Source organism: Anomaloglossus baeobatrachus, chromosome 4 (assembly GCF_048569485.1).
Source record: "Anomaloglossus baeobatrachus isolate aAnoBae1 chromosome 4, aAnoBae1.hap1, whole genome shotgun sequence".
In the NCBI taxonomy this organism is placed as follows: domain Eukaryota; kingdom Metazoa; phylum Chordata; class Amphibia; order Anura; family Aromobatidae; genus Anomaloglossus; species Anomaloglossus baeobatrachus.
The window spans coordinates 31,510,613-31,523,198 of NC_134356.1; the positions used below are offsets into that span (position 1 = coordinate 31,510,613).

Here is a 12,586-nt window from a genome sequence, read left to right on the forward strand (position 1 = left end):
GGTGGCAGCAATGGAGGCAGTTCCTTTCGCGCAGTTTCACCTGCGTCCTCTTCAATGGGACATCCTACGCAAATGGGACAGGAAGCCGACGTCCCTCGACAGGACCGTCTCCCTCTCTCAGGCGACCAAAGCTTCCCTTCGGTGGTGGCTTCTTCCCACTTCATTATCGAAGGGGAAATCCTTCCTACCCCCATCCTGGGAGGTGGTCACGACGGACGCGAGTCTGTCAGGGTGGGGAGCGGTTTTTCTCCACCACAGGGCTCAGGGTACGTGGACCCAGCAAGAGTCCTCGCTTCAGATCAATGTTCTGGAAATTCGGGCAGTGTATCTTGCCCTGAAAGCGTTCCAGCAGTGGCTGGAAGGCAAGCAGATCCGAATTCAGTCGGACAATTCCACAGCGGTGGCATACATCAACCACCAAGGCGGCACACGCAGTCGACAAGTCTTCCAGGAAGTCCGGCGGATTTTGATGTGGGTGGAAGCCACGGCCTCCACCATATCCGCAGTTCACATCCCAGGCGTGGAAAACTGGGAAGCAGATTATCTCAGTCGCCAGGGCATGGACGCAGGGGAATGGTCCCTTCACCCGGACGTGTTTCAGGAGATCTGTTGCCGCTGGGGGGTGCCGGACGTCGACCTCATGGCGTCCCGGCACAACAACAAGGTACCAACGTTCATGGCACGGTCTCAAGATCCCAGAGCTCTGGCGGCAGACGCCTTAGTTCAGGATTGGTCGCAGTTTCAGCTCCCTTATGTGTTTCCTCCGCTGGCACTGTTGCCCAGAGTGTTACGCAAGATCAGGGCCGACTGCCGCCGCGCCATCCTCGTCGCTCCAGACTGGCCGAGGAGGTCGTGGTACCCGGATCTGTGGCATCTCACGGTCGGCCAACCGTGGGCACTACCAGACCGACCAGACTTGCTGTCTCAAGGGCCGTTTTTCCATCTGAATTCTGCGGCCCTCAACCTGACTGTGTGGCCATTGAGTCCTGGATCCTAGCGTCTTCAGGGTTATCTCAAAAAGTCATTGCCACTATGAGACAGGCTAGGAAACCAACGTCCGCCAAGATTTATCACAGGACGTGGAAAATTTTCCTGTCGTGGTGCTCTGCTCAGGGTTTTTCTCCCTGGCCATTTGCATTACCTACTTTTCTGTCCTTCCTTCAATCTGGACTGGAAAAGGGTTTGTCGCTCGGTTCCCTTAAGGGACAAGTTTCAGCGCTCTCTGTGTTTTTCCAGAAGCGCCTAGCTAGACTTCCACAGGTACGCACGTTCCTGCAGGGAGTTTGTCACATCGTTCCACCTTACAAGCGGCCGTTAGAACCCTGGGATCTAAACAGGGTGCTGATGGTTCTTCAGAAACCACCATTCGAGCCAATGAGAGATATCTCTCTCTCACGACTTTCGCAGAAAGTGGTTTTTCTAGTAGCAGTCACTTCTCTTCGGAGAGTGTCTGAGCTAGCAGCGTTGTCGTGCAAAGCCCCTTTTCTGGTTGTTCACCAGGACAAGGTGGTTCTACGTCCGGTTCCGGAATTTCTCCCTAAGGTGGTATCCCCCTTTCATCTCAATCAGGATATTTCCTTACCCTCTTTTTATCCTCATCCAGTTCACCAATGTGAAAAGGATTTGCACTTGTTAGATCTGGTGAGAGCACTCAGACTCTACATTTCTCGTACGGCGCCCCTGCGCCGCTCGGATGCACTCTTTGTCCTTGTCGCTGGCCAGCGTAAAGGGTCACAGGCTTCCAAATCAACCCTGGCTCGGTGGATCAAGGAGCCAATTATCGAAGCTTACCGTTCGGCTGGGCTTCCGGTTCCCTCAGGGCTGAAGGCCCATTCTACCAGAGCCGTGGGAGCGTCCTGGGCTTTGAGGCACCAGGCTACGGCTCAACAGGTGTGTCAGGCGGCTACCTGGTCGAGCCTGCACACTTTCACGAAGCACTATCAGGTGCATACCTATGCTGCGGCGGATGCCAGCCTAGGTAGACGAGTCCTTCAGGCGGCGGTTGCCCACCTGTAGGAAAGGGCCGTTTTACGGCTCTCTTACGAGGTATTATTTTACCCACCCAGGGACTGCTTTTGGACGTCCCAATTGTCTGGGTCTCCCAATAGAGCGAAAAAGAAGAAGGGAATTTTGTTTACTTACCGTAAATTCCTTTTCTTCTAGCTCTAATTGGGAGACCCAGCACCCGCCCCTGTTTTTTTGTGTACACATGGTGTTCATGTTGAATGGTTTCAGTTCTCCGAGTTTTCCTTCGGATTGAAGTTACTTTAAACCAGTTTATAATTATTTTTCCTCCTTCTTGCTTTTGCACCAAAACTGAGGAGCCCGTGGGAGCACGGGGGGTGTATAGGCAGAAGGGGAGGGGCCTAACACTTAAGTGTAGTACTTTGTGCGGCCTCCGGAGGCATAGCCTATACACCCAATTGTCTGGGTCTCCCAATTAGAGCTAGAAGAAAAGGAATTTACGGTAAGTAAACAAAATTCCCTTCTTTTTTTTCATACATTACATTTTTAACATACATATATACTGTAATTTTATGTATAAACCTAAACTTTTTTTTCCATTTTCCTTGAACTTGAGTGATAGATATATCTATCCTATTGTACCCTCACCCATTCCCTGTAGACTGTGAGCCCTCGCGGGCAGGGTCCTCTCTCCTCCTTTAGACTGTGAGCCCTCGCGGGCAGGGTCCTCTCTCCTCCTGTAGACTGTGAGCCCTGGTGGGCAGGGTCCTCTCTCCTCCTGTAGACTGTGAGCCCTCGCGGGCAGGGTCCGCTCTCCTCCTGTAGACTGTGAGCCCTGGTGGGCAGGCTACTCTCTCCTCCTGTAGACTGCGAGCCCTCGTGGGCAGGGTCCTCTCTCCTCCTGTAGACTGCGAGCCCTCGTGGGCAGGGTCCTCTCTCCTCCTGTAGACTGCGAGCCCTCGTGGGCAGGGTCCTCTCTCCTCCTGTAGACTGTGAGCCCTCGCGGGTAGGCTCCTCTCTCCTCCTGTAGACTGTGATCCCTCGCGGGCAGGCTCCTCTCTCCTCCTGTAGATTGTGAGCCCTCGCGGGCAGGCTCCTCTCTCCTCCTGTAGACTGTGAGCCCTCGCGGGCAGGGTCCTCTCTCCTCCTGTAGACTGTGAGCCCTCGCGGGCAGGCTCCTCTCTCCTCCTGTAGACTGTGAGCCCTCGCGGGCAGGCTCCTCTCTCCTCCTGTAGACTGTGAGCCCTCGCGGGCAGGCTCCTCTCTCCTCCTGTAGACTGTGAGCCCTCGCGGGCAGGGTCCTCTCTCCTCCTATACCAGTCTGTTTTGTACTGTTAATGATTGTTGTACGTATATCCTCTTTCACTGTAAAGCGCCATGGAATAAATGGCGCTATAAAAATAAATAATAATATATCTATCTATAGCTATTATATAATTTTATATTATAACTTTTTTTATTTTTAATTTTGATATATATATTCTCAAGCTCAAGGAAAATGGAAAAAAAAGGTTTAGGTTTATACATAAAATTCTATATATATTATTATTATTATTATTATTATTATAGCGCCATTAATTCCATGGCGCTTTACAAGTGAAAGAGGGTATACGTACAACGATCATTAAAGTACAAGACAGACTGGTATAGGAGGAGAGAGGAGCCTGCCCGCGAGGGCTCACAGTCTACAGGAGGAGAGAGGAGCCTGCCCGCGAGGGCTCACAGTCTACAGGAGGAGAGAGGAGCCTGCCCGCGAGGGCTCACAGTCTACAGGAGGAGAGAGGACCCTGCCCGCGAGGGCTCACAGTCTACAGGAGGAGAGAGGACCGTGCCCGCGAGGACTCAGTCTACAGATGGATGTATATATAATTAATTTTTAAACTTTTATTTTTTCCCTTTTTTATAGTTTACACACACACACACACACTTACACGTAAATGTGAAGTTGTGGTTTCTTCTCCTGCCTTTCACCCCTTTGCCCACTAGAGGGAGCCACAATTATTCTTCCTGCACACTACATGCCATATTTAAAGCTCTGGCCATATGCAGCTCTTAAAGGAGAAGTGTTTATATTTTGGCCTGTAGACACCTGTGCTTTTTTTTTTTTTTTTTTTTTTTTTTTAGAAACTGTCGTCCTTCTGATAAGTGTGGAAATGCCGTCCCAAGCAGAGTACAGGGAATGTACATGACCCTGAAGCGGAATAAGTTACTATTTCCCTTTAGAATTAACCCTTGACCTCCTGTCAAGTCTACTTCTTTGTAATTTCTTTTACCTTTCCTCTGTCAGCTCTTCCTGGCAGCCAAGGCTGGGCATCTTCTATTGTTATACTTAGCTCCTCCTGGCAACTGCTCAAGGCAGGTTTGTGGATTTTTATATTTTTTGTAAGAGATCATAAATAGGCGTTTGTGTGTTCTTTATATTTAAATCAGAGGCATGTAACCTGCAGCTCTTAAAGGGGTCCTCTGAGTATAACTCGCCATCTACACCCAGGACATGTCCACCTAGTAAGATCTCACCTCTGAAACCCTCACAATACATCTCACCAAGCTTTACAAAGATCCTCAGTGGTAACTTTCTGCATATTGTATCTCTCACTGCTCCCCCCAAAAAATAAGGACTGATAGTGTGAGGATTGGGGTATATCAAGACGTTGCACCTCTCTGGTCCCGTGTCTGGGGTCACTGATTCTCTGTCCTCCCCTCCACCTTCACGTCTGCTAACACCCGATACAAGAACAGATACATTGTCACGTACCGAAACAAAGAAATACAAAAATCTGACCCAAAACCTGTATGTCTGCATTCCCTATGTGCAATGTTTACCAAGATACCCAGACCACAGATGTCAGATATCCGCCCCTCGGGGGGGTGTCAGTGATGAAAGCTATTCTTTATGTAACGTTTGCAAAGTATCAAGATTGCTTGTCATTATTCTTAACGTTAAGACTTTTAAAGGGTGGCTCCATAACGAGTTATCTAAGGGCAACCCAATTATGTATCCTTTGAATCAACCTTATCTTTTTTTTTTCTATCCTGATGGCTACATTACAACATTTAAGCAGAAGCCCCAAATAGTGTCCCCACTTACAAGAGCGGGTATCCTTAGATTCATCCCTTCTTCTCCGGCTTCTGCAGGAGGGAGCGAGAAGTGACCCCTCATATTACGCTGCTGTATAGGGGCTGGTCTTTGGAGCAATGGGCAGATTTTAACTGCTGACCTATTGAATTGGATTCAATTTTTTTTTTTACTTATTAAAGGGCTTGTTTGTTTTTTTGAAACGGACTCAAGCCTCAAAGGCAGGAGCAGATTATGGAAGCATCAAAACAGAAGCAGATTATAGAAGCATCAAAAACAGAAGCAGATTATAGAAGCATCAAAAACAGAAGCAGATTATAGAAGCATCAAAAACAGAAGCAGATTATAGAAACATTAGAGGCAGGAGCAGATTATAGAAGCATCAAACGCCGGAGCAGATTGAAGCAAACGCAGGAGCAGATTATAGAAGCATCAAAGGCAGGAGCAGATTATAGAAACATCAGAGGCAGGAGAAGATTATAGAAACATCAAAAACAAGCAGATTAGGGAAGCATCAAAGGCAGGAGCAGATTATACACTGGAGATCAAAATTAGAGAGCACACAATTTCCTAAATGTTGCAGTCATTGTGCCAGCCTATGTGATATAACATGAGGAAACTTGCAGTATTTTAAGCTTTTTTCATAGATTGAATTTATTGTAAAGCAAATAATGTAAATGAAAAATACTGATCAAAATTAGAGAACACTTTGATACCTGCAAGTTATTGGTTCTAATCTGGCACCCGGTGCTAATTTCCTTAATTATCTGACAAACCCCATGTAGGCAGCAGCCTACATTTACAGTTTGCACTGATGTGGCAAAAATGGTGTGCTGTTCCAAAGTGACTGAAACCCTCCAGCAGCAGGTTGTACAGATGAAAGCCAAAAGGGGTGACCCATTCTGCCATAACAAGAGAAGTTGGTCGTTCCAAGTCTGTTCTTTTGACAATATAGCATTTTTACATCACAAACGCCCTCAAGTAGGCTGGTCACCCGCAAAAGACAAATGCAACAAAGGCCAGTCTAATGCGAAGAATCTTTATGGGTAATAGTTTCACCAGTTCAGCACTGAACAGGGTAAGTATCTGTCGCCTCATTCTCACGACGTTTAAGAGCATTTTGACTGAAAGCCCACTCTGCAGTGACCAAATCTCTCAGCAGAAAGAATAAAAAGGCTAGCCTCCCCTTTAGGGAGGAGCATGTTGTGTGGACAGAAATGGTCCATAGTTTATTTTAGCTATGAAATCAAATGTAGTTTATTTGGGTCTGATGGGAAACATTGTTAGTCAACAAATTGGGGAAAGACTAAACCCAAAGTGTCTTAAGAAGTCAGTGAAAGGTGGTGGAGGAAGTGCCATGGTTTGGGGAATGGTTTCTGCAGCAGGAGCTGGACCTCTCATACAGCTACATGACAGAGTGAATGCAATTGTGTGGATCAGAACCTTCTTCACAACATGTGGTTCCTTACTTGCATAAATCACTCAAACCAACAATTTTCATGCAGGACAATGGCCCCTGTCACACACCAATGCGGTTCATTTTAATAGAAAACAATAAACTGTCCACCCAGAGTCCTGATCTAAACCCAATAGAAAACCTCTGTAGAATCCTTGGTGACAAAGTTATGGCCAAGAAACTCAGTCAAAGAACTGTGGGAGAGACTGGAAGAAGAGGGGGCCAAAATCCCACCAGAGCAGTGTGAGAGACTAGTGATGTCCTGTGGCCGCAGATGTGCAGAAGTCATTCACAGCGACGGCTGGTGCACGTCCTACTGATCGGTGACTGTTACCTGCAGAAACTTTACTGATAATCTGTCTCTGCTACAGTCATTGCTCTTCTCTAATCATCACGTTTTGGGCATAGGTTTTATGTTGATAAATTTTGGATCTTCGGTAAAACACTGTTCTAGTGGCATGGTTAAAAAAAAAAAACAAAAAAAAACACCTTCAACATTCTCAATGCATGGGTAAAACAAAAATCAGCAAAGATAGCTTTTCACATTACTGAGCTCAACCATGGCAGTTGGTGCTTTTAAAATGCCATTTAGAAGGGGGAGGAGCTAAAGTCCAAGAACCATTCTACAGCAAGTTCCCTAGATGATGACAGTTGGTGCCAAAGTTCTATGGAACTCACAGCAGAATGTTTTAGCTCCTCCCCTCTCTATAGAGCTTTGTAAGCACCAGCTGTCATCTCCTATGTCTGTCAGCCTCTAGCTCCTCCCCTCTCCATAGAATCTTATAAGCACCAACTGTCATCCTTCAGTAATGGGGGACAGCTTTCTTTAGTGAATGCAGATTTTTCCCATGAATTGAGAGGATAGCCCAGAAGAAGAAGAAGAAAAAATAAAAAAAAAAAAAAAAAAAAAAAAGTTCTTGTGACAAAGTTTGGATAATGGTCTAAACATCACATATCAATCTTCATTTTACCCTCACACCCCCCCCCCCCCCCCCGACAGCTATAGTTTTCTAGTCAAAACCTAGAAAAGATCTCTGCATTTACTTTTTGTCCCCTTCATTTACATGCCAGACTGGTCACTTACACAAAAGTTTATTTAGAAAAGCCAAAAACAAAACAAACAAGTCAACATTTCCTTAAAAACAGCTGCAGCCACGGAAGCCGCTAATACATTTCAATGTGTATATAGTACCAGTAGTAAAGAAGTCAAGGATCTCATACTTCAACGATTACTTGAGCGTTGTATAAAGAAAGGGGCGACCAGGGTACATACCCCAACTCCTGAAAAAACAAGCTTTACAGACCAAGTGGTATGTCCATACATACTCGAAAATATGGTCCTATGTGTTGAGAAAAGGGGGGGGGGGGGGGGGCCTGTGGAAATACATTCTGTACTGATAAATGGCAGTAGCCAGGCACTTGTAGAGACCTCCGTTTGTTGAAAGAATTTAAAGGGATTGTTCAATACCAAAAAAGATGCCCACTTTCTTCCAGAAATAGCACCACACATGCTCACAGGTAGATTGTGGTACTGCAGCTCAGACCTAGTCATAGCTCAAATACCAAGAACAACCATTGGGCACATGTGACACTATCTCTGGAAGAAACCAGTTAGTCATGGTTTAACTGAACAACCCCTTCTGAAAAGTAGTGTTCCATGATTTTTAGATTGATGACCTATCCTTAGAATATATATGCATGCAGTCAAATTTCAGGTATATACAGGGGAGGGGGCTGCCGAGTGAAATTCCAGGTATATATAGATTATGGGGCAGTGTAAACAATAAGAAGGCTGCAGTGCTCACTGGATTGCCGCAACCCTATCAGTGACAGGAATCAGACCCCCCCCCCCCCCCAACAATCTGATAAGCATGGGTCATCAATATATAGAGATCTCCAGACAACCCCTTTATTTAGGAGATTACGAGAGCGACGTCATTCATAGGGTGCAAAACCCCAATAGTCAGTGTCCCCCAGCTAGAAATCAGTCAGTGGGCATTTAATTAAATGACTTCATAAATGGCTCAGCCGTCATTTGCGCTGGATTTCTGCAGAGCTTCAGGAGTCCAGGACGGTGGTAGAGTAGCGTTCAGTGCCCTCGGCGACAGTAGTGCCTCCTTCCAGGCCCTGCGGCACAGCATGAGCGCTACGGCCTTCATGCCTTGTAGGTTCCAGTTCCTTTGTTGGTGACCTGTTTGGAGGAAGGAAGTAATACTTAGATATCCATTTCCAAAAATATCAGGAGGCAGCACTCTACTTCTTTCAAATAAAATCTTCTTTAATGGCCTACATCACAGGACGTTTCGGTCAAAGGCTGACTGTTGGAAAGAGGTCAGCCTTTAACCGAAATGTCCTGTGATATGGGCCATTAAAGAAGATTTTATTTGAAAGAAGTAGAATGCTGCCTCCTGAGTTTTTGGAAATGTTGAAAGGACAGTAGGATGCCGATGTGAAGGATTTTACACCAAAGTTAATTTTTAAGTATTGATCTGAATTATAATATATGTGTGTGTGTGTGTGTGTGTGTGTGTGTGTGTGTGTGTGTGTGTGTGTGTGTGTGTGTGTGTGTGTGTGTGTGTGTTATATATACACACATACATATACACATACACACACACACACACACTACTATAGCAGTAATCAGATTTTTGTGAAAAAACTAAATAGTCAGCTAAACAGACCTCGCTTCACTGACCTAATATTGTCCGGTAAACCTATAGGAGATTGTCATATAGCAGGTGTCAGGAAAACCATAGGATACTTTGGCCTTAGTAAATGGTACAAAAATCTGATTACTGACACATGACATCATGCCACCTCCTACATGTTTGTACTGCACAGATTTCAGTCACAAAACTGATTTTTTATTTAATTAAATTTAATTTTTTAAAGTCTGTTTAGTTGGTTATGAAGATATCAGATTTTTGTAGAAAGAAGTTTTCATAACCAACTAAGCAGAAGAAAAAAAAAAAAAAAGTTCGATGACTGAAATCTGTGCAGTACAAACATGTAGGAGGTTGCTTGACAGCATGTGTCAGTACATAGTACAAAAATCTGATTACTAAGGTTAAAGTATCCCATGTGTATCCCGACACCTGCTACATGACAATATCCTATATTTATGCTGGACAAAATTAGGTCAGTGAGGAGAGGTCTGCTTAGCTGGCTCTTTACTTTTTCCACAAAAACCTGATTACTACTGCCATAGTATATAGACATTAACCAAGAAATCTTCACTAAAGTTTTACATACAGAAGACACAGTAATCAGATTTTTTTAGAAAAGTTTAAAGTAGCTTATGTGTATGCTGACACGAGCTACATAACCTTCTATAAAAAGGCGGCCATATTAATTAAAACTGCGTTTTCTGGCTATTAATCAGATTTTTCTATTATAAAGATACAGTACATAATATATCGCCATTTATCTATATACACACACAGAGGAGAAATGAGCAAAATAGCACTTCTCAGTAGATCTAGAAAAATCTGATTAATAACAGCCAGAAAAAAGAAGTTTTCATTAACAACATGGCCACCTTTTATAGAAGGTTGTTAAAACAGCACAAGTCAAACTTCAACCTTGGGAACGGGGAGCAAAACAATACTATGGCAGTAGTAATCAGATTTTTGGAGAAAAATTTAGGTGGAAACCCAACTAATTGGACTGCAAAGTCAATTTGTTTCAGTGACCCATCAATGCAGTACGCGTATAGAAAATTATACACACCGGCTCCTTTAAAAACATTTCTACAAATGTCTGATCAATAAGGTTTACATATGGTGGACCTAATTAAAGACTTCTTGATTGATGTCTTTATACTATGGCCGTAGTAATCAGATTTTTGTAGAAAGACGTTTAGCCTTCATATCCAACTAAGTAGACCTCAATCAGATCTCAGTTAAGTGACCAAAAGCTGTACGGTAGAAATATATAGGAGGTTGTCATACAGCAAGTAGTCCAAAAATCTGATTACTAAGCCCCAAGTAGTACATATAGACACGTATACCAACAACCTCCTGTATTTGTACTACACAGAATTGGGTCACTAAGGAGAGCTCCGATTTTGATGTCTGCTTAAGTAATTCTCCACCTAAACGTCTTCCTACAAAAATCTAATTACTTAGGTCCAAAGTAGTCTGTGTATATACACCAACAACCTCATGTATTTGTACTACACAGAATTAGGTCACTGAAGAGAGCTCAGAATTTGACGTCTGCTTAAGTGGTTCTCCACCTGAACTTCTTCCTACAAAAATCTGATTATTAAAATCCACTGTAGGTAGACATAAGCCAAGTAGCCTTAGATGGTCTCTGATCTAGTGGTCCAGAACCTAAGAATAAAATTGTGTAAGAAGAGCCAAAAATGTGATGGGTGTCTAATGAGCATCACCTTTGACCCTTCTAGCCAACAGTTCCAGGGATGGCCCAACCCAGCCAGTTTGGCTAGCTATGGAAATTGTACAAGAATCACACACACACACACACACACACACACACACACACACACACACACACACACACACTTCTTGGGCCACTCCATTTTATAAATTGCCAACCCATTATTTTTATACCAGCCATATACTCACATGAGATATGTAATGATGGCAGCCACAAGACCGGCCAAGACGAAGAAGGTCAACACACTAAGAATGGAGGTGATGACAATCATCCCACCGCTCCTTCTTCCGGGCCAGGTGTCTATGTTGGTTGAAGCTACTCCTAGAAGAGTAAAAACATTGGGGGGGGTTACTGAAAAGGAATTTTTGTTATTTAGCTGCCATAATGGCTAAAAATAAGTATCAGAGTCCCTGAATCTGGAGGTCCCAGCTTGTTCATGTATATATGAACTGTGTAATACCTCACTTTTCCTGCAGAGGCACTTTAGAGAAATTGAGCAGCATAAAGCAGATGACAGAAGATTATAGACAATGGCCAACTGGAAAAAGTTGAATGGAGTCAACAAGTCATACGCCATTAACATACACCATGGGATCTTAGTCCTTACCTTGCTTAGTTGTGATTGGGGCAGACCAGTCTGATTCCATCAATAATGCATTACTTGCATCGTAAAATGCATATTTAAACCTGAAAAAAAAAAAAAATTTCATATGAAACAGCACCACCCTTGTAATTTGGTTGTAACTGGTACTGCAACTGTGCCCCAATTTACTTAATGAATACCTGTAAGCAGTGTTATTGGCCAGAGGTCCATTGCAGTACGCACTATTGAAGCAGTTCACGTTACTTCCCACACGGTAGACGTATTTGTTCACATCAGCGGTGGTCGGGGTCTCAGCGCAGTCGGGATTTGCAATAATGTCGGCTACATATGGTCCTGAACTTCCACCATTTGTTGTGTAGATTGTATTGGTCAACGCCAGCACCTTGTTTACAGCAGCTTAAAGAATAATGCAACATACTATTATAGCAGTTATATTCTTGTACATAGGGGCAGTATTATAGTAGTTATATTCTTGTACATAGGGGGCAGTATTATAGTAGTTATATTCTTGTACATAGGGGGCAGTATTATAGTAGTTATATTCTTGTACATAGGGGGCAGTATTATAGTAGTTATATTCTTGTACATAGGGGCAGTATTATAGTAGTTATATTCTTGTACATAGGGGGCAGTATTATAGTAGTAATATTCTTGTACATAGGGGCAGTATTATAGTAGTTATATTCTTGTACATAGGGGGCAGTATTATAGTAGGTACGGTATATTCTTGTACATAGGGGCAGTGTCGCTTTACGATTGCACTTACAATCCTTAATTACGTATAATGCGACTTTGTCCGGAGTGGTCTTTGTGTAGAAGCAGAAGGGTCTCTCCAGGGTGACAGTGTTCTGGGTTGGATTGATGTTGCAGACACTGGAGCGGCATAATAAAGGCGCCACGGTGTGTGCTGGAAATAAGGAAGATAAAACAGAGTGAATAATTTCTGGGGGGTTTTTTTGCACGAACTCCAAGTCCTGAAGAGTTTCAGATTCCAATCAAAACAAATATACTGCGATTGTTCTACAGGATAATTTATACACTCTTCTTAGGCTGGTTTCACACTTGCGTTGTGTGATGGATGTAA

General features: G+C 44.0%; 1 protein-coding gene across 1 annotated transcript in view; it reads right to left on the reverse strand.

Moving 5' to 3' along the window:
* Positions 1-7,607: 7,607 nt before the first annotated feature.
* UPK3A (uroplakin 3A) overlaps positions 7,608-12,586 on the reverse strand; it is a 60,141-nt gene continuing 55,162 nt past the window's right edge. The window contains exons 3-7 of the mRNA XM_075344206.1: positions 12,269-12,409; positions 11,682-11,898; positions 11,506-11,585; positions 11,087-11,219; positions 7,608-8,688 (exon numbers count right to left, since the gene is read on the reverse strand). Coding sequence (XP_075200321.1) covers positions 8,556-8,688; positions 11,087-11,219; positions 11,506-11,585; positions 11,682-11,898; positions 12,269-12,409 — 704 coding nt within the window. The 3' untranslated portion in view covers positions 7,608-8,555. The remainder of the gene's footprint in view (positions 8,689-11,086; positions 11,220-11,505; positions 11,586-11,681; positions 11,899-12,268; positions 12,410-12,586) is intronic.